Source organism: Mus musculus, chromosome 5, assembly GCF_000001635.26.
Source record: "Mus musculus strain C57BL/6J chromosome 5, GRCm38.p6 C57BL/6J".
In the NCBI taxonomy this organism is placed as follows: domain Eukaryota; kingdom Metazoa; phylum Chordata; class Mammalia; order Rodentia; family Muridae; genus Mus; species Mus musculus.
Window position 1 is genome coordinate 140,626,134 of NC_000071.6, and position 21,043 is coordinate 140,647,176.

The 21,043-nt window shown below is 54.5% G+C and overlaps 1 protein-coding gene across 6 annotated transcripts in view; it reads right to left on the reverse strand.

Moving 5' to 3' along the window:
- The window catches only part of Ttyh3 (tweety family member 3), a 28,495-nt gene that overhangs the window by 5,557 nt on the left and 1,895 nt on the right, over positions 1 to 21,043 (reverse strand). For 2 of the 6 annotated variants that reach the window (XM_030254905.1, XM_030254906.1), the window contains exons 2-14: positions 12,154 to 12,455; positions 9,764 to 9,933; positions 9,381 to 9,492; positions 9,049 to 9,269; positions 8,626 to 8,721; positions 7,431 to 7,503; positions 7,132 to 7,207; positions 6,055 to 6,110; positions 5,360 to 5,452; positions 3,582 to 3,674; positions 3,249 to 3,385; positions 989 to 1,162; positions 318 to 393 (exon numbers count right to left, since the gene is read on the reverse strand). In XM_030254905.1, the coding sequence (XP_030110765.1) occupies positions 318 to 393; positions 989 to 1,162; positions 3,249 to 3,385; positions 3,582 to 3,674; positions 5,360 to 5,452; positions 6,055 to 6,110; positions 7,132 to 7,207; positions 7,431 to 7,503; positions 8,626 to 8,721; positions 9,049 to 9,269; positions 9,381 to 9,492; positions 9,764 to 9,933; positions 12,154 to 12,327 (1,551 nt within the window). In that variant the 5' untranslated portion in view covers positions 12,328 to 12,455. The remainder of the gene's footprint in view (positions 1 to 317; positions 394 to 988; positions 1,163 to 3,248; positions 3,386 to 3,581; positions 3,675 to 5,359; positions 5,453 to 6,054; positions 6,111 to 7,131; positions 7,208 to 7,430; positions 7,504 to 8,625; positions 8,722 to 9,048; positions 9,270 to 9,380; positions 9,493 to 9,763; positions 9,934 to 12,153; positions 12,456 to 21,043) is intronic. The other 4 variants (NM_175274.5, XM_017321177.2, XM_030254907.1 and 1 more) reach the window with 3 other exon arrangements.

A 21,043-nucleotide genomic window follows, 5' to 3' on the forward strand; every position in this document is an offset into this window, starting at 1 on the left:
TCAAGGCATTTCGAAGTCCAGGGGAAAGGTGGGAAGAGAGTGCTGGGGCCCTGCTGGCTGCCTGTTCATCTCAAGAAAGAACTGCTGGCCTGCTGGGTAGCAGGACCCAGAGGTCCACACTGACCCCAGCCTCCTTAGGGCTGCCAAAGCTGGCAGGACCCACCCAGCCCCATTTATTTAGGCCCTGGCATTGCAGGCCCACAGCTTTCTCAAGAGCTCAGGCAGCCCGTGAGAGCCAGACCAGGGTACTGTGGCGGCAGGTAGGCAGAGCCCTCAAGCCCGAGTCTCCCCATCCACCCTCCTGCCCTGAGACTTACTGAGGGCGGTGGGGACTCGCGCCCAATGAGGGGGGTGTTCTCACAGCGGGGGTTCTGGAAATTGGCATTCTGGCTCCTGAGTGGAAGCGGAGAGAGAGACGTGAACAGTCGGGGCCGCGTGGTCCTTACTCGGGGGAAGAGCCCGTCTTTCTGTTGTTGTTTTGTGGGTATTTGTTATTGGTTTGGTTTAGATAGGGTCTCATGTAGCCCAGGCTGGCCTTGAACTTGCTATGTTACCAAGGATGACCTTAACCTCCCGAGCCTCCTGCCTCTACCTACTGAGTGATGGGATCACGGGTGTGAATACCGTGGGGCCACACAGGCCCCATGCCTGGCCAGCTCTGCCCTCTGCCAACTTTACAGTATCAAGTTCAGAACAGTGCTCAGGGCATGCCCGTCTCCCTGGCACGGTCAGAGCCTACCTCCCACCAGGTTACTAGCCTACCACAAAGGCAGACAAAACACCCTCCACCTGGCCATGTCCCGCCCCCATGGCTTTTGACTGGATCCACCTGAAGCCCTGGCTGCCCAGCCTTGATGAAAGCCCCACCCCCCACAACCCCCCAGCACCTTCATGCAACTATACAGCCCCACGCCTGCCTCCCCATCCCCTAGGCCTGACAGTCTGCAGGCTCCCAGTCTGTGCACGGTCCCCACCCTGAACAACTCACATGTACTCGGTGACTGGGGCATTGCTGACGGTGTGGGCAGCGGCTGGGATGCTGGCTTCGCTGCCATAGCTGCTTCCGCAGCTGTACAAACTGGGCATGTGCACTCGGTAAAGGCTGTCATGTGCCTGCCGCGGCCCTGGCGCAGTCTCTTCCTCCCCATCGTCATCTGGACCTCTGCAGGGAGGGGGACAGACAGGCTCTGTGTCCTTGGTCTACGGCACTGACTCACGGCAGGGTTATAGGATGGTCATCTTTGTCCTCTGAGATGGCAGCCAGCATGACACCTTAGCTTGGGCTAGGATGGTCTCTTGGTTTTGCAGCGCCTGTCCTCAACCTTTGGTGGCCTGAGGTGACTTGCTCTGCTCCCCTCTGGCTTTCCACCCTCTGCTCCCTGTTCATGGCTATGGGCTAGACTCATTTTTTTCTGGTGCACTGCTGTGCTTTGCTGATCCACAGGGCATGCAAGGCTGAGCCACTGGGTGGGAAGCACTCAAGAGGTGGGACAGACGAGCTGCTGGCATGATCACAGCCGTGCCAAGCACGACCCTCACACAGATCTCACCTGGACCCCCTTTAAAAAGAGAGTATCTTTTTACTTTTAATTCTGTGCACTTGTATGGGGAGGGAGTCTGTGCAAATGAGTGCAGGTGCTTGTGGAGACCAGTAGAGGGCGCTGGCTCCCCTGGAGCCAGAGTTCAAGTAATTGTTAGCTGACCAGCATGGGTGCTTGGAACTAAACATGGGTCCTCTGCAAGAGGCAGCCTGCATTCTTCACCCTGAGTCATCACTCCAGCTCCATACCATGTGTGCTCTTATAGGCTGCTTTTACAAGAGCAATACGGTAACCTGTTCAGCCACACAGTAAGCAAGGGTAGAGTCAAGACCTGAACACAAACATGGAATTCTGAGGCTCTCAGCCACTCTCCTACAGGCTCCATTGCCATCATCGTCATCGCTGCTACCTAACACTGTCACACGACTGCCACCATCACTACTGCTAGAATCACTAATCCCCACCATCGCCAGCATCATGACTTGTACCATCAGCACCACCATCTCCTCCCCTGTCCCCTGAATCACATGGTCATCACTGTCACAACCACCCCCATCTTCACTATCCGTTACCATGATGTGCGCCACAGTCCCCAGCATCTCCACCATAACTAGAGTCGCATCACAACTGCAACCATTACTACCACCAGAATCACCACTCACTATCCCCGTTGTCACTCTGACCACCACCTTCTTCATCATCACCACCACCACCGCCGCCGTCATCAGGCTGTTATCAATACTGCTACCATGGCCATATCACAATCACAAGCACGTCCCCTCTGCCTTCATCCGAATCATTACTGCCATTACTGCCCTGATAACTACCCTCATTTCATGAGCAGCAGTGGCGCTGTCATCATGACTTCTGCATCCATCACCATCCTCATAATTGCTACCGCGAGCATCCATCCCCCTCCTCACCACCATCACACCCTCTATTTTGTTCTTCCATTTGGTTGGGTTGTTTGTTTGTTTGTTTGTTTGGAGACAGGGTTTCTCTGTGTAGCCCTGGCTGGCCTCGAACTCAGAAATCCGCCTGCCTCTGCCTCCCGAGTGCTGGGATTAAAGGTGCGCCACCACATCTGGCCATCACAACCCTCCTCACCATCACCAATTCTATCACCATCAAAGGGAAAGGAACAGAACAACACAGGCACAGGGGACAAGTCTGAGCTGTCATATCTGTTACCTGAGCTGGACCACAAACAGCACCCATGGCCCCAGTGGAGGGAGAGGAGAGGTCTGGGAGATGTGTCAAGGAAGGAAGCCTGACTCTCCATGTCTCCTCAACCTAGTCCTGCACTGAGGAAAAGGAGGCCGGGGGTCATGAGGACTCCTGACTTTAAAGATAAAAACACAGGGGCCCCATCTGGGTCACCAGCAGGATACGGCCACCCGAACTTCCTACGGCAGAAGCCAAGCCCTTGTCACTCACAGCTGTGCACATCTGTCCCTGGGATTGTAGAAGACACGCTCTGCTGCAGTCTTCAGGGTGTAGGGCATAAAGCTAACACAAGGGGGCAGGAGAGGCTGGCTCCACCCTTGCCTTCACTAGATGCACACCTGCCTCCATCATTGCTACCATCACCACAGGGTCACCTAACTGCAGGCGGCCCCCAACGCACCTCAGAGGCCTGGAAAGTATTTGGAGGTGAGAAAGTACATGCCTCTCGCCTCCAGGCCCCAGGCCCCGGGAAAACCTTACCTCTTCTGCTGCCAGGTGTGTGGGATGCTGCAGACGATGGAGCTGAACATGAGGGCTGTGACAAAGGAGAAGAGGGCCAGGTAGATGAGGCCCTCCACACCATCATAGCAGAAGCCTGTCAGAGCCTGCACGTAGTCCTGAGCAGGAAGAAGGGACACAAAAGAGGGGGCAGGGAGAGAATTGGGGACAGGCAGTGAGACCAACTTGCTAGACCACACTGGATGTCCCTTACATGAGGCGGGGTAAAAGGACCCCCCCCAGCATCCCAAGGACCACCCATCTCTTTCTGGGGGCTCCCCTCTGCCCCGCCCCCCAGCTGCCCAGTGGCTTTACCAGGTGCAAGCTGCGGCAGTCCACCAGGGCGGTGAGGTGCTGGAGATTCACTTCCGTTCCATTTAGCACCTCCTGGACTCGGAGCAAGGGATCCTGGGGCAGAGAATTCATAGAGCACTTGCTTGGTGTTAGCATGATGACTGAGACCCCCAAGGAGCCATGGGATCTCCCATGTCCTTCCATTCAGGACCCCGCCTCCTGAACCTGTCCCTGAACAGCCTCAGTAGGGCTTTCAGAAATGCAAGTCTGGGTGCTGAGCCTTGGAAACAGAGGGACCAGGAAACCTACAGATAGCTGTCCAGTGTGGTCACTGCTAAGAAGACAGATGTAATTAATTTTATCAAGAGTCTTGCTCTACTATAAATGGTTTCAAACTCATAATCCTCCTGCCTCAGCCTCTTCAGTGCCGGGATTAGAGGTGCATACTACCGTACCTGGCTAGATTTCCCCCACTGACATGGGAGAAACTCACTCACTATGTGTCACTGACTGGGCCATTCTACTCTTAAGAATCTTATTTTAGGAGGCAGAAGAAATGGCTCAATAGTTTAGAGCACTGGCTGCCCTCTGGAGGGCTCAGGTTGGATTTCCAGCACCTACGTGGTACCTCTTAATTGTCTGTGACGCTAGTTCCAGGGAGTCTGATGTCCTCTGGCCTGTACAGGAACCGTGTACACACACACACACACACACACACACACACACACACACAGAGGCAAAACACCCATGCACATAAAATAAAATTAAGAATCAATTTTACAAAAGTCCTATTTTAGGCTGGTTGTGGAGGACAAGCCCGCAAGCCCAGCACTCCTGGAGCACGGGCAGGGGTGTTACTGTACAGCATGGCTTTCCCTTCCTTTGTGCTGTCGTTAAAGATAGGGTCTCACTATGTGGCCCTGGCTGTTCTCGAACTCACAAAGATCCACCTGATCCTGCCTCTGAAGTGCTGGCACTAAAGGAACGTGCTACCTCACCCGCCTATGATCTGGGGCTTCGTGCTAGGAAAACAGAAAGGCCCTGGTGTGATGGACTGAGCTGTGTCCACAAACCGCGGGCTAAAGGCCCAGCCCAGAACCTCACAGGGTCGCAGTTTGGAAGGAAACCTTTCCTTTTTGCAGGGCTGGGATGGAATCCAGGGCCTGACAAGCACTTTACCACCAAGCTAGTGAGACACAGGATCTCACTGGAGCCCAGGCTAGACTGTCACTCTCTATGCAGCTGAGACTGACCCAGACGACCAGATCCTTCCCTAGTGTTCACCAAGAGTCAGGTGTGGGCCACAATACCCAGCCAGGCCTTGGTTTTTGAGATGGGGTTTGGCCATGTAGCCCAGGTTAGCCCAGAATTCAAGATCTCGTCTCAGCCTCCTGCATCCTATAATTATAGCCATGTCACTATGCCAAGCTTGTATTACTTTTTGGTATAAAGAACAAAAACACTTATTAACATCTTATGTGGTGTGTGTGTGTGTGTGTGTGTGTGTGTGTGTGTGTGTGTGGTGTGTATAAGCACACCACAGTAATTGTATGAAGGTCAGAGGACAGCATGTAGGAGTCCCTTCTTTCTGTCCATCATGTGGGTCTCTGGGATTGAACCCAGGTTGTCAGGCTTGGTGGCAGAGACCCTTTCCATTCTGAGCCACTTATCAGCCTCTTAAATATTTTATAAATCTGTGGGAAATGTCCAGGGAAAAGGAGGGAGGGTGAAAAGAAGGGGAGCAAGCAAGACCCTCGGGTTCCCAGCAGTCAGGGCCACCCTTGCCCACAGCCCCTCACCTTGGTGGCGGGGTGCTCCCGGGGGACGTTCCTCAGCAGCTCCGCGACAACATCTTGCATTTCCACCAGAGCCTTGTGGCTGCCCGACAGCTTCTGCTCCACAGAGAAGTGTGGATTCCAGTGGCTGCCAGCTACTACTCCTCATACCCGAGCCCCCCCAACATGGGCAGCCCTCAAGGCCCCAAGTGGGCCAGTTATGTCTGACTCCACCCCTTCTCCCTGAAAGTACCCACACAGGGGACAAAACACACACTCCTGAGGTGGTAACAAAAGCCTGCGTTCACTTCAGAGAGCAAACCAAAGCATTTGGAAATCTTCAGATGCAAGGGTACCCTCACCCCACTAGCGTAACAGGGGGTACAGGATATGGCTAACTGGGACTGCCAAATTCTTCAAATGCCACCACTAGGACCCCTGAACAAATGGCATTCTACAGGTGTCCCCCAGGGCTCCTCCCATACCTGTTCACATTCACCAGTCAGCTAGCCTGCTGTCCTGCAGGGTTGCTGAGGGAACCCCCAAAGAATGAAAGGATCCTAGGATCCCCCATCATACAGGTTGTCCCAAGCATGGGGCAACAGGATTAGCATCCCCAAGCTGGGTTTGCATGGAGCCTAAGATTGGGCTTCATGCAGCTCCGGATTGGGCTTGGAGGCTGGGCCTCTCCCCACACTCAGGACCAGCCTAGCTCTCACCTGCTGGAAGGGGTTGGTGGCACGGGGTGAGCAAGCCAAGTAGTATTGCAAAATGTCTGTGAAGAGAGGGAGGGGGCTGAGCGCAGGTCCCGTCTGTGTCTGCATGCAACAACGTGCATCCCTGCTGTCCTCAAGCCTGCCTGCCTGTGTCTGGGTATCTACACGTGCCAATGCTTGCCAATGGTGTCTATCTGCATGCATGTGCTCCCACATACTTGTATGTACATGCATTCACACACACAGACATGTGTGTTTGCATGTGCGTGAGGCTAAGCCAAGACCCTGTCCTCAGAACGGGGCCCCTGAAGTGTGCAGGACGCTCGGGGGGGGGGGGTCTTCCTGCTCTTGAAGCACTGGGTGGAACGGGGTCCCAGTAGCCGCACTCAGCCTTAGGGTCTGCATCCCATTAGGTTTCTAGGGCTGCAGGGGCTGCAGGACCAGGGCCATGGCTCCTCACTTGACCCTGCAGCTGGGTGTCAGAAGTCCTGTTGGTTCCACCTCCAGGGGATGTCCCTACCCACTTCCACCTGCTCAAGCCTCCACTGTCTGGGGCCTGTGGCTCTCCAACAGCTTCTTCCTTCCTTTGCCCTTCGTGTCAGCCAGCAGCCTTGCCAAGTGTTTGTTTATTTTATACTTTGTGTTTTTTGAGACAGTCACATCAAGGTTGAACTTAGAACCCAAGATCCTACTGCTATCACCCCCTGAATACTGGGGTTCCAGTGTGTCCTGGGTCCAACCTCAGGACACACTTACAAGGATACCGTATCACGTCTTGGGCCCATCCCTTTTTTCCCCACTACAAGAAAGCCCATACTCCCAACCGTGGCTCAACCTTCCGGCTTCCCACCCTCTCTGTTCCCAACTAGCTGCTTCACAAACACAGCAGGGGCTTCTGTCTCAGCCATCCACTAGAGATGCAGCCTCCTGTTTAGCAAGTGTCTCTCCCCTTGGCTGCCTACAAGGTCTGCACCTTGCCTCCCTGAGGTCAAAGGACCGTGAGGGCAAGAGCTGCTCAGCCTTTTCCACCTCGCTGTCTGTCCCCGGTCACTTCAGTCCCACGCACAGCCACAGACTCACCCCCACTCAGTACTGAGTGCTCCTCCACCATCTTGGTCACAAAGGTGTCAGGGTCTACGCAGAAGTCGCTGGAGCCCTGAGGCGAGGAAGGCAAGAAGGGGCTGGTGACCAAGCTGGGCCACCTAGAGTTCTCAGGGAGAGTCCACTCCCCAGGGTGTGACCTTTGTTCAGGGGACAGAGTGCAATGCAGGAAACATGGATTTGTGTGACCCAGGGCGAGATGAGCGCTTATATGAGTATGGCTTCCTCCTCCCGACTAAAGCCCATCAGACGGCAGTTCCTGGGCCCCTGCCACTCACCACAGACACAGCCAGCTCCAAGCCGAGCGCACCCCAGCTGATGACCAGGGCCAAGACACCCAGCAAGCAGACCCTTGGGACAAAGAAGGCCTGTCAGGCTGGGAATAGGGGACATGCCACACACACACACAGCTGCAGTAGAGAGTGCCAGGCCCCCAGAGCCTGGGCCTGAGGGATCTGTCACTCAGGACAGTAAGCTCTCCTATGGCCTGGTCTCGGAGCTACTCAAGGCCCAGGACCAGGACAAATGCTCCTCCTGGCTGAGATGGGACTCAACCCATACCTGGGGACAAATGAGCAGCCTGGGCTTGACTAGAAGACCCAGGGACACCACAGGTGCATCCTATTTATAAGAAACCACTATCACAGCAAGCCCCACAGCTACGCCATCAGCACCAGTTAGTCTGCACCGCTGCGTCCTCCCTCCCTCCCTCCCTCCCTCCCTCCCTCCCTCCGTCAGGCCTGCTCCAGCCTCCATGGGCCTCTCTGCTCTTCTCCATACCCCCCAACTGCAGGCCTGCACGCTCACGCGCACTTCCTTCCCTAGTGTTGAAGCATCCTTTACTCTGTGGGCCTCTGTCCCCTCTCCTGGAGCATTGCGGGTGCATCGCACATTGAAGAATGGCCTGATCCCGAGTTTGCTTTCTGCCTAAGCGTTATCAGCCTGACCCTCAGCTTCAGCGCCACTATCGTTGTGAGACAGGTAGGTGCCACTGGCAGGGGCTGGAGGATTCTCCGGGGCTCAGCGGTGCCAGATCCACATAGTGACTGAGAGATGACTGCTCAGGTGGAACAGTGACGTCACCTTGCAGCCTTCCCATTGGTAAGCTGTCATCCTTCTTTCAGAGGAGATGGGTTTGGCGTGCCAGTGGGTCACTTGTTCAAGGTGGCTGACATGGTAAATAGCAGAGCTGGGCTGGAACCCAGCTGAGACCTGGCCAGGTGGCTTATAAGTAGCCCTGTGTAGACTCACAGGGAGGCGCACATCTAATGACCATAAACAGGAAAGTGGCTCATGACCATAAACAGGAAAGTGGCTCATTTCAGGGAGGGGAAGGCTGCGCTTAGGGAGATGCTCGTGGCCTGAGCCCCATGAGTCTCACTGTCGGGGAGGAGACAGGCTACGTTACCTCGTCCCATCACCCCATCCCTCTATCCCTGGACCCACAGGAGCCCACCCCCACCTCTGACTCACCCAACCAAGATACCCTTGGAGCTTCGGATGAGGCCCACCAGCACCAGGAGGCAGATGATAACATCAAGCAAGAGCAGGCCCAGGTACCCCAGCCACCTGTAGACACACACAGGCCTAAGTCAGGCACAAATACAGGTGAGTGGGGTAAATAGCCTGGGACTTGTGTCTTTTTTGGCAGGGTCTTGCTATTTAGCCCAGGCTGGCCTCGTACTCCCAACCCCTTCGCCTCAGCCTCCCCAGTGTTTGGATTACAGGTGTATAATGTCAGTCCTTGAAGAAGACAGCACCTCCTCCCACGGGGATTCTTGCTATGATTGGCAACCTATAAGGCCTCAGAGACTAGGCAGAAAGTAGCCCCAGGAGGACGATGCTCTCCAGGTGGGGTGGACCCTGGTGGGAAGGTGGGAGAGAAGTTTGGCGCACCTGTACCAGTCATAGAGGTCCACCTGTTCAGCTAGCACCTCCAGCGATACTCCGGGGTTCCTCCAAAAGGGGATGGCAGCGGTGTAGCCCAGCAGGGTCCCCAGCAGGGTCTGCAGCCGCTGCACAGCCCTCAGTGGCTCCTGCCGCCCAGCCAGCTGCCTCTCCAGGCTCTGCAGGTTGGGCTCCGCTGTGCGGTTCAGGGCGGCAGCCGTGTCCCACACCTTTAAGAGGAGCAATATAAGTCAGAGCCAGGTGCAGAGCTGTCACCTGCACTACCAGATGCACACAGAAGGTTCTAGAACACACAGGACTCTCCCCAGCCAGCTACTCACGCGGTCCTGGACCCCTGCCACTGTGCGGTTGGCATGGCGTAGTGAGTAGGTGGCTCGATGAATGCCATCGCTGGTCTCGCCGTTGCCGTAGAATCCCACTGCAATGCCCGCGCTAGGGAAGGCAGAACCATTGGTAGCCGAGCAGGCCTGGTGTTGATGGCCCCCAATCTCCTTACCCCTACCTCATGTCCTACCCCTACAGTTTTATTGGCTCTGCTTCTTTTCTGGCCCTATTCTGTCCTCCAAGCCCTAGGTCCCACCTATCTTCTCACCCTCATCCTCTAGTCTCTCTAACCACGCCTCCACCCCACCTCCATGTAGGGCTCTCCAGCCCCCTCCCTCCAGAACAAATCTCAGGCCTGGTCCAGCCCTCTCCAGCTCACCTGCAGACCAGTGTGGTGATGATGACGCACCAGGCAGTGCAGCAGCAGTCTGCATCAAGGTGCTCGTCTGTCTTTCTCCTCCGGCAGCACAGCCAGAAGGAATAGAAGAGTAGGAAGAGGAGATCTAGGGCCAGGCAGGCCAGGGCGGTGGCCCCCAGCAGCAGCAACGCCTGAGAGCGGGTGGGTAGATGCAAGAAGCATGCTGGAATATGTATGGGGCTGGGGCACAGTCCCATGTTAGCCCCTCTTCCCAGTGGCTCTGCATATTTTAGTCTGCATAGTCAGACGCTTTCCCCAATAAAGAAACTTCAGAAGCCCTGTGTCGTGTCAGGTGGCACATGGCTGTAATCCCAGCACCCCGGAGGCTGAAGCAGGAGAGTTCCTGTGAGTTGGTATTCAGTCTGAGCTACAAGTTCAAAGCTATAGAATAAGGAGCGGAACTCTTCCAAAAACAAACAAACAAACAAACAAACAAACAAACAAAAAAAGAAAGCTAGGACTGCAGAGATGGCTCAATGGTTAAGAGCATTAGATGCTCTTCCAAGGGACAAGGGTTCAACAAAGCAACCACATGGCAGCTAACAACTGTCTGAGACAACAATCAGGAGGAGATCTGACACCCCCTACTGGCCTCTGGGGGTATGAAGCACTCATATGGTACACAGACATGCAGACAAACACCCATGCATAAAACATAAAAATAAATCTTATTTTAAAAACAAAAAAAAACCAAAAAATCTGGGTCTGTGAGATAGCTTAATAGATAAAGGTGCTTGTTCCAAGACACCCTGAGTTCAATCCCAGGACCCTCATGGTGGAGGGAGAGAGCACCCCTGAGTCGGGGAGTACTCTCACCTCCAGATGTGCACCATGCAACACTTCCTCCCCTACACACACACACACACACACACACACACACACACACACACACACACACGTTAGAGAAGGCGACAGGAAGGACAGGCCCGTAAACAGGAAGTGCTCTCAGCTCACTTCCTGTGCAGGGTTCGGAAACAGTGGTGTTGAACATCAATTACAGGGCAACTGGGGCAGCCAAGAGATGCTAAATGGTTACTTTTTCTGACCCTACCCAGGCTGTCCCCAGGCTCCGTGACTCTGAGCCTCTCCTGACTCACCCCAGCCTCTCCTCATCCTCCCCAGTCAGAGAGGGATTGCTGATGGCCCTTGGACAAGTGTGCCCTCCTTGGGGCCAGTCAGAGGAGCTATGGAAGCAGAACCACTCTGCCCAGCTCCCTGGGGACCACAGGCTGTTCCATCAACGGCCCTGGCAACCCCACGGGCCATTTCCCAGGAGACAGTTGCCAGGCAGCAAAAGGATGGCGCTCCCTGCCCTCCCAGAAGCCAGCTGGCTCCCACACCTGGAGACAGGCCTCCGCGCTTTCCATCTGGATATTGCTTCCTGCACGTTCAGTTAATGTGGGCCAAGAACCAGGGTTCTGGGATCTAAAGCCATGATGCTGCCCTGAAGGCTAAGGGACTTGTGGCCCAGTGCAGAAAAAAACCCTCAGGCGAAGGCCAGAGCTCCACCAGGATGCCATACACAACCCATCCCCCACCAGCTTCACCTTGTCCCTCTACACTGTAGCCTGTAGCTACCTGCAGTTTGGATGCAGCAAGACACTGGAGCTAGGTATCTTGCTATGTTTGCAGTGTATACTATTAAAGTCCACCATCCTTGCACAGAGGGGAAACAGTACAGTGGGGGTGTGCCAGAGCCATCTTGTGAGCCCGAGTGCTTACATCAGAAAGTCCTCCAAAGCCCAGGAGAGCTGACCCAGGAGTACACAGACAGGTGGGGACAGGAGCGGGCCAGCTTGAAGCAGGCAATGGAGACAGAATCTAGGACCTTCCAGTCATAGGGGCCTCGCATAGACAAGGCCCTGCACAGTGGCCATCAGTAAGCACTAGCATGCTTGAACTACCCCATCCCCTAGATTCCCTCTGGATCTGCTGTCAGCCTGCTCACGCCTAGACATGGAGAATAGGTACCAATCCTCTGTAGGCCTCCTCCTCACACGTTAGAGGCAGAGGGCTGTATAAACCTGTGAGAGCAACTGACCACTCTCTCCCTGGGTGCCACCCTAGGACTCCCCGTGCCAACCAGCCCCATTTTGGCCATATGTCTAGAATGTACACCTCTTCACAGGAAGGGAACTGGGGATAGATAAATCCTAGAAACACAGCAGGCCTGTACAACCAGTGGTTCCTTGGTTGGACCACATCCTCCCATTTGCTAGAAGAGAAAACATGTTTTGTAAGGTATGTCCCACGACAGGATCTGGGGGTGGGGGTGAGAATCCTGTTCACAAATGGTACTATTGTGTTGCAGAGGGATGCTTACAAAATGCCACAAGATGACAGGGACTTACAGGAACCCAGCAGATGACAGCCTTTGCGCAGGGAGGTGATATTGGTACTGAGTTTACAGAAGGGAATGAGAGGGGTCCTGGATAGATGAGCACACTGGTCTGTGAGATGGCCCAGCAGCTACAGGCTCTTGCCATCAAGTCTGAAGACCTGAGTTCAATCCTCGGGACCCACATGGTGGAAGGAACCAACTCCTATATGTTGATCTCTGACCTCCACATGCGCTCTATGGCATGTACGTGAGTGCACACATACACATGTGCACACACATAAATAGAAAAGATGGGCAGAGATGTTAGCCAACCTGCAGGCAAAGAACAGACAAGGTCAATGTCTGAACCGGAGTCAGCATCGCTGGGGGAGGGGCCCTGGGAAAATACACAAGCTGACAGATACACGGGCTTTGATGGCTACCTTTGTGGAGAGCCCTAGGAAAGCTACCTGCCTTCAGAGGGGTGTGGGGATGTCGCATAACTGGGGTTTACAGTCAGGGGAAGTACACACCCTTGTCTACATTCAAGTCTGTGTTCAGACATCTGCTCACAGTTGTACCCACACATACAAGTATCAATAGGTGTGGCATTGTGGGTCCCAGGGCACCTATGCTCCTATGGGATGGTGGCACACACCTTTAACCCCAGCACTAGGGGGCGGGGGGGGCAGAGGTGGGCAGATCTCTGAGTTCGAGGCTGGCCTACACAGTGAGATCATGTCTAAGGAAAATGTTGGGGGGGGGGGAGAGGAGAGAGGCCTTAAGAAACCCCATGGTAGAGGGCAGTGGTGGCGCACTCCTTTAATCTCAGCACTTGGGAGGCAGAGGCAGTTAAATCTCCGTGAGTTGCAGAGAATTCCAGGGCATTCAGGACTATCACACAAAGAAAACCTGTCTGAAAAAACAAAAAGAAAGAAATCCTGCTGGACGTGGTGGGGCACGCCTTTAATCCCAGCACTCAGGAGGCAGAGGCAGGTGGATTTCTGAGTTCGAGGTCAGCCTGGTCTACAGAGTGAGTTCCAGGACAGCCAGGGCTACACAGAGAAACCCTGTCTTGAAAAAACAAAACAAAACAAAAAAATCCTATGGCTACCCCCCCAAAAAAAACCCTAGTACCCTGGGGTTCAAAGAGTGTCACCTAAAAATCTCAAAGCTAGTCCAAACCTATAGGTGGTGACAGTCACACCAGGTGCCTGGCATTCTCCACTCTCCTTACTCTCAGGGCAGCCAAGTGTCCACACCTGCTCTCCTCTCCCATCCTGGTCTGGCCTAGTCTAGGAAACTCCTTCTGAGCACATTTCCACCCCTGTGTCTCGGGGTCAGCTTGCATATCACCAGTGGGATACTAGGACGTGATGCCAGGCTCACGCAGGGGACAGACGGGATGCTCCTGCCTTTGTACTGCAAGCTCTGGAGAGACTATGCTCTAATCTACCCAGGACCTGGGCCCAGAGAATGTGCTCAACCACAGTAGGAATAAACTGGGAACCCCTCCCTCCAATCACAAGAACCCTGGGGAACGCTCCAGCGCGACCTTGTTCCCTCCAGATGGGGCCGGCTGTGATAAAAGCTCAGGCAGCCCCCGAGGCCAGGGACAGCCAGCTGAAACTGAGCCCCAGGAATGGACGAGATGGCACCCTCCGGTTTACACTTAGGGGAAGCAGATCAGCATAGACACTTGGGGGCCCTGTGGGACGGCTGGCTGAGACAGCCTGACATTCTTCCCGAGTCTCTGAGGCCAGAGCCCAGAGGACACGCGCCCAGGGGGGCACTAGGCCAACGGACTCACTGGCAGGGCAGTCACCACCGCCCACAGGCCACTGAGGATGAGACTAGGAAAAGCCACTCAGCAGCTCGGCTCTGACCACATGGAACTTTCCGTCTTCGGTAAACGTGATCCAGAAGCTCAGTTGGGTGGGGCGGGCACCCATCCCCGTCCTGGGCTACTGGCTGCAGTGTGGGCTGCAGGAACCAGGCTCCCAGCAAAGATGGGCAGGAGGCAGCACCGTCCCCAGCTCCCAGTAGTCCCCTACTGTGATTCTCTCAGCACCCTCAGATGCAATACCCAAGAGACCCGTTACATATGCACCTCTCATACGTGTAAAAGGCAGGAGCAAACCTCCGGGTGGGATCCATCTCATGTTAGGGCTTCTATCGCAGTGATGAGACACCCATGACTAAAAAGCAAGTTGGGGAGGAAAGGGTTTATTCAGTGTATATTTCCAGATCATAGTCCTTCTTTGGAGGAAGTCAGGACAGGAGCTCAAGCAGGGCCGGAACCTGGGGGCAGGAGCTGATGCAGAGGCCATGGAGGAGCGCTGCTTACTGTCTTGCCTCCCATGGCTTGCTCAGCCTGCTTTCCTAGAGAACCCAGGATCACGAGCCTAGGGATGGAACTGCCCACAATGGATTGGGCCCTCCCCTATCAATAACTAAAAAAAAAATACCTTACAGCCAAAGCATAGGGAGGCATTTCCTCAATTTAGGTCCCCTCCTTTCAGACACCTCTAGTTTGTGTGTCAAGTTGGCATACGACTGCTAACACAGCACTGTTGAGGCTCAGAGCCCACTGTGGAAGCAACTGGACAGTCATCTAGAGGGAGCATAAAGCCACAACCTTCCCGGATAGAGATGAGCCCCCAGGGTCCCATCTGTCTGCCTGGAGTAGTGATAAGTCACCAGAGTGGACTAAGGATGTAGGTAGGCCCAGAGTGCATTCCTCCTGGGCCACCAGAGGGCTCTAAAGACCCCAACAGCACAGTTTAGTGGCCATGGGAAACAGGAAGTAGAAGTGGGCCATGTACACTACCACTGTGGGGTCATGGGCTCCTGGCTGGGTACCCTAGGAGAGCCAGGGCTCAACGGAGGATGGCTCTGTGACATAGAGCCCAGGAAGGGATCCAGGGCACAAGGATGGGACATGGACAGGAGGCAGGAGAGAAGGCAGGGAAATGGTACCCTCTTCCATGTACAGAACGCTTCAATGGTAACCCTATATCTGCCAGAGGAAAGAGATAAAATATGAGGTTGGGGGGAGGGGGCTATTATCCCGAAGGCTGGCTGGGTCAGGCTAAGACTCCCTATCCATCTTGGACCAGAGTGAGGAAAGGGGAGGGCCCACCAGGCTGAGCCCATGCCCAGGGATCATGAGGGATACACAAGTAGCAGGGCATGCATACAGCTGGCTCAGCATGTATGAGCCACAGACCAGACTCCCTGAGGCTGAGGTTTGGGGGTCCCCAGACTACTAAGTGGAGTCAACCCATCTGTGCCTCAGATATCCAGCGCTGGCCAGGAAGCCCACTCTCAGCCCCATGGTGGGGGCCCAGGGTCCTCCACCCACTGTCCCTGACGGGCTGCCAGGGTGCTGAGCTGGCTGCATGACCATGGGCCCCCCACCCCCAACACACTGGGCTGAGGAACCAGCGATGCTGGCCAGAAATTAAAAACAGATTTTCCATCGGGCCAGGCTTGGGTTTCACAAATTCCATGACAGTGAGTTCGTGGCAGGGCCAAGAGAGAGCGGAGTCAGTTGATGGCTGCTATGCGGAGCAGGGGGGAGGGGGGGAATGGGCGCCCAACTTACTACCGCTGTTCTCTCACCCTGAGATTTTAAGTTGAAGTACCCAGAGCTATGCAGTCATACACTAGTGTCCCTTGGGCCTCATTCTAGAAGCATCCACTGTCAGATATGCTGAACCTCAGCTCGGGGAACCCTCAGGAAAATGTTCCTGTGTCCCCATCTCCAGCAAGGCAAGTGGCTCCCAGCCCTGTGACACAGTTCTCAGGATGCCCATCAGAGCTTCTCTGTTCTGGGCTGCAGCAGCCACCCAACCTGGACCAAAGACATCAGAAACCACTAATAGATATGTGTACCCCAGTTTGACAGAGCTATACAAGGGACTTCAAATCCAGTATAGTCTGGCCTACATGGTCACATGTCCAATCCCTCACTGACCATGTGAGGTACTTCCCATCTCCCCGACCCCAAAGCCCTGGCCCCATGGCAAGGTTCCTCTTTTAGGCCTTCCCGGAACTGCCTGTGGGTGAGGGGAGGGGTGCATGCAGGCAGGGGAACCCACAGTGGCTCCAAAACTGAGTCCAGAAAGAGAGGCCAGGAGCCCCAATCCATGTGTCCATCCCCAGGGCCTCTGCCTCGAGAAGACAAGAATGTCCAACTCCAATACTACTTGGGGAAGGTGGGGGGGGGGCAGAAAAGAGTTTAAAAATGAACAATATAAGCCCTTTGAGCAAGGCAGTTGGCACCTAGGGGTCAGGGCAACAGGGCACACAGCTCCCCCAGAGTATGACCAAGAGCTCCAGGTAGTGGCCAAATGACCTAGCATGGGCCCCAGGTAGCAGGGTGCCACACTGGGTGAGGCAGGAGAGGGGAGCAGGAGGAAAGGGTTGGCAGAGGGTCTCATGGCCAGCTGAGCCTAGGGGGAAGCCAGGGGGAGCAGCAACTCTGGAGAAAGCTCAGAATGGCTTTGGGGAAATCTGACCCCAACCTCTACCCAGGAACCGTTGGATTTGATTTTTGTGTTTGTCGGTAGACAGGGTCACACATAGCCCCGGTTAGCCTCAAACTTCCTATGTAGGGGAGGGTAGCCTCGGCTTCACAACCCACTGCCTCTACCTCTAAGTGCCCGGATTACAGGTGTGCACCACTGCCCTGGTTTATGCAGGGTTGAACTTTGTTACGGGCTAGGCAAATGCACTACCAAGTCAGTAAGCTACAAAACACAATTTGCTGTTTTAGTGTTATTACTATATTTAAATTCATTGTGTGTGTGTGTGTAGCCATGGATGCCACTGTACACTGTGGAAGATGGAGGGCAACCTTGTGAGGCTGGCCTTTCCCTCCCCTTTATGAGGGACCTGGGGTCTGAATTCAAGTCTTCAGGCTGTGCACCAAGTGCTTCACTGAGCCATCTCAACAGTCCCTTTTCTTGCTTTTGTGACAGGATAGGTAGCCATGCTGGCCTCAAACTCATGAAATTTCTGCCTCAGCCTCCCAAGTGCTAGGACTATCGGTACCTGCCACCTACACCTCCCTAGCAGAGGCCTTCTTCATGTATTCTTCCGAGACAGGATTTCTCTGTATAACCCTGGCTGTCCTGAACTCAACCAGGCTGGCCTTGAACTCAGAGATCCACCTGCCTCTGGGATTAAAGGCGTGTGCCACCACTGCCTGGCTAGAAGCCTTCTTAAAGCTGCTTCTTGGGACTTCTTGGGGGGGGGGGGGCAAGACTGCATGGCCAGAGATGGCTACGGTGCTGATCATGGTACTGTCAGAGGCTCCTATAGCTGCAGCCATGGCAGAGCTGAACACATGGCCTGAACAAACAGCCCAGCATTTTCCAGATCTAGGCGGTGTGGCCTTGGCCACCCACCCTGAATAGAGAGGGTGCTATGGTCCAGGGTCACAGTTTCACCATCCCTGGCCATAAGTAACTGCTGATTCAGTTCATGATACTCGCCTGGGACTCAGTAATCGACCCCAATGCACAAACATGCACAGCCAAGTGGGTCTGGTAGGGACTTGCCCCTGTTCCTTGTACCATCATCTTCCACCCAGGGTTTGTTCTAGAAGCTTCCACCCAGCTCTAGTCTTGGGGGGGAGAGCAGAGTGGCGGTGTAGAAGGGGTCTGAGTGGGGCTTTTTCTCTCTTGCAACTTCAGAGCTCTGGTTGGCACTATGAGACGCTGGGAAGCACCCAGAAGTACTGAGTCTGAACAAAGGCCGGAGATGTAGCTCTGTTGGTAGAACACTTGCCTGGAATGCACGAAGCTCTGGGTTCCATCTACAGGGCCACTGCTCCACCCAGGGGGTGCTCTAGAAGACTCCACTTAGCTCCAGAGGGGGTCGAGTATCATGGGGTAGTGAGCAGTGGAGACAGCTCGTCCTTAACATCCTGGGTTTAAGGACGGCCCTTAGGCCCTTACATGAGATGGCTCAGTGGGTACAAGGCTCCTGAATAACAACTTGAGTTCAGATATCCAGGGCTGGAGAGATGGCTCAGTGGTTAAGAGCACCGACTGCTCTTCCAGAGGTCCTGAGTTCAAATCCCAGCAACCACATGGTGGCTCACAACCATGTGTAATGGGATCTGGCGCCCTCTTCTGGTTTGTCTGGAGTTCAGACATCCAGAACGGAGATAAAGTTGAATTTGGTGGTGTGCATCTGAAATCCCAGCACTCCTGTGGAGAGTGAGATGGGAGGCAGAGGCAGGAGAATTCCCGGAAGCTTGCCAGCCAGCTAGCCTGGCACATGCATGGGCAAAGGACAAGAGACTCCTACCTCAAACAAGGCGCAAGGACAGGAATGTACACACACACTGAATATGCACACTTACATATCATACACACACCACACGACACACACAAAATCCAAAAACAAAGCAAACAATTTTTAAAAACAAGACAACGCTTGGGGTGTGCCTCAGAGGCAGACCACGTGCCTAGCATACACCAGGCTCTGGGTTTGATCTCCAGGATTGGGGTGGGGGTTGGGGAGGAAGGAAAAGACGAAAGAAACATGGCAGTATGCAACACAAGTCGGATTTCAAGTGGCGTCATCCCCAAAAATGCAAGCGCGTGGACGGACTCCAGCTGGGTGGCTCCTTTATCTTCGCATGGTCGCTCCCCCCGCACCCCCCCCCCAGTGTCCCACAGATGCGCACTGCCTGTGTAAGCTGGAAGCAGGCGATAAGGCTGCTTTTTCAGACAGAGCTCATTTCCTGAGTAGTCGGGAGGATGACAATGAAGCCAGCCCTGCCCAGAGGACACAGCCAGGCTGCCAACCTGCTTGCCATGACGCTAACCTTGTGCACTGAGGGGCTCAGCTCTTATGAGCCAGCTGCAAGCTCTGGGAACAGATCTCTGGTCCCAAGGGCTATTCAATTAGAGCTTAAATAGTGGCCTGTGACACAGGGTGCCCAGTGCCTCCTAGGCAGCATGGCCCCCTGTGCCATTCGGACAGAGGGTCTCTGGGATGACACACCTGGGCTTCTCCGCCTCACGCCTTTGCCTACTTTGTTCCCGTTATTTAGGGCTCTTTCTCAGGCCCTGACTACACCGCCTAGGTCCCTCCCTCCCTTTTAATTGATGTTGCAGCAGATCAAACCCAGAGCTAGGCAAGTGCTAAGCTGCATTCTCTACCCCCACCCTACATCCCCCTTTTACAAGATAGGATCTGCTAAATTGCTGGGTTTGAACTCATTCTGCAGGCCTGGATGGCCTTGAACTTGACTACTGAGTAGCTGGGATGACAGGTTTGCACCGCCATGCCTGGCTTCCCGTAAGTCTTATCGGGCATCTGAGCCTCAGGACTGATGGGAAATGGTCCCACAGGCTGGCTAAATAGCAGGCAAATGCTACCAGCTATCTGGATGGCTAGTGTGCTGCTGGCCCTCTGTATACCAGGGCTGGGCTGGTGCACAGTGAGTCAGAGAGAAAGCTGGAGAGCCCCAAACCTAGGCTGGTAGTTTCCATGGCAGGCTAGGTAGTATCTCCTCCAGGAAGCCTTCTCGGACTGCCAAGCCCCAGAGCCTCTTCTCTTGACCCCATCATTAGCAATAACAGCTCTCCATCAGCAAACATCTCTGGGCCTGCCTTGAACTGATAGAGACCATGAACCAGACATAGAGAAACTGGAAGCAAAGAACATGAATTGGATAGAAGCAGGTTCACGAGGGCTTATAGAGGATAAGTAAGGAGATATTTACCCACACCAGAATGAGGTCAGAAGGTGTCAATACTCTACTCTGAGAGGGGTCTGATGCCTAAGCCTAGGGACTACAGACAGCCAGAACCAAATGAAAATCAAAACACCAGTCAGGACAAGCTGGCTGTGGGCCATGTCAGGTCCCAGAGCCTCTGGGTCCCTTTGTGTCTACTGCTAGGAATTCACCTATCCACACAGATGCCTGCTGGGGACAGCCCAACTCTGGAGGAGCCTAACCAGGGGACTGCCTGGTAAGAAACCAGCATAGAACCAGACCAGACTGAAGAGCCCCTCCCATCATGAAGATGCCAAGAGCTTCCACCAGGTGAGTGACTCCGGGTGGTCCTTCCACTCAGCACTGTCACAGGCTTCTAAGAGGGGACCGACCATGCTCGGAGACACTCAGTTCTAACACTACAGTGTGCGACCTCCCACCATCTCCTGGGTAAAAGCTGCACGGCGTGCTGATGCTCCATGCTGGTTTTACATACATACACTGGTTCTGGACTGGTTTCTCACCAGTCCAGGTAGCAGCAGGGTCTGAGATACCCTTGCAAGAGCCAGCCCACCCCTGCTGTGGGGTCCAGGAGGTATGGGTAAAAGGTCTCCCCCAATGCTCCCTGACTGAGGCTAAGCCTTAGGGTGTACAACACAGACAGCTGCATAGCCCTGCGTGAAAGGAGGCAAGAACAGGCAGCTCTACACAGGGCCTGACTGGGAGTCTAATTGTGGGTTCCATCAGGCTCCAGACATTGGGCCATGAGTGTAAAAGAGAGCAAAAGACAAGTCTGGTATCCCCAGGCTGGGAGACGCAGCAGCTTTCTTCCCTAGAGGGACACAGTTCAGGTATGGTGGATTACAGAGAGGGTACCCTAGGACAGGACAGCCATCCCGACATGCATGTATACACAACTACACATGGAGTTAGCAATACCTCACCAGGGAAGATGGGATGGAGCCTGTGAGAAACCATTATCCACCCGCCCATCCAGAATGGGGACTCCTGACTTTCTCCCCACAGGCGACCCTGCAAAACCATCAGTCCCAATTTCAAGATGAAGTGACGAAGCTCAGAGACCCTGAGCGGTTGCCTACAGCATCAGCTCAGAGGGCAGGGGCACCATGCACATCCATAGCCCTGGCTTCGGGAGCGGAGGCGGCGGGGGATGGAGCCA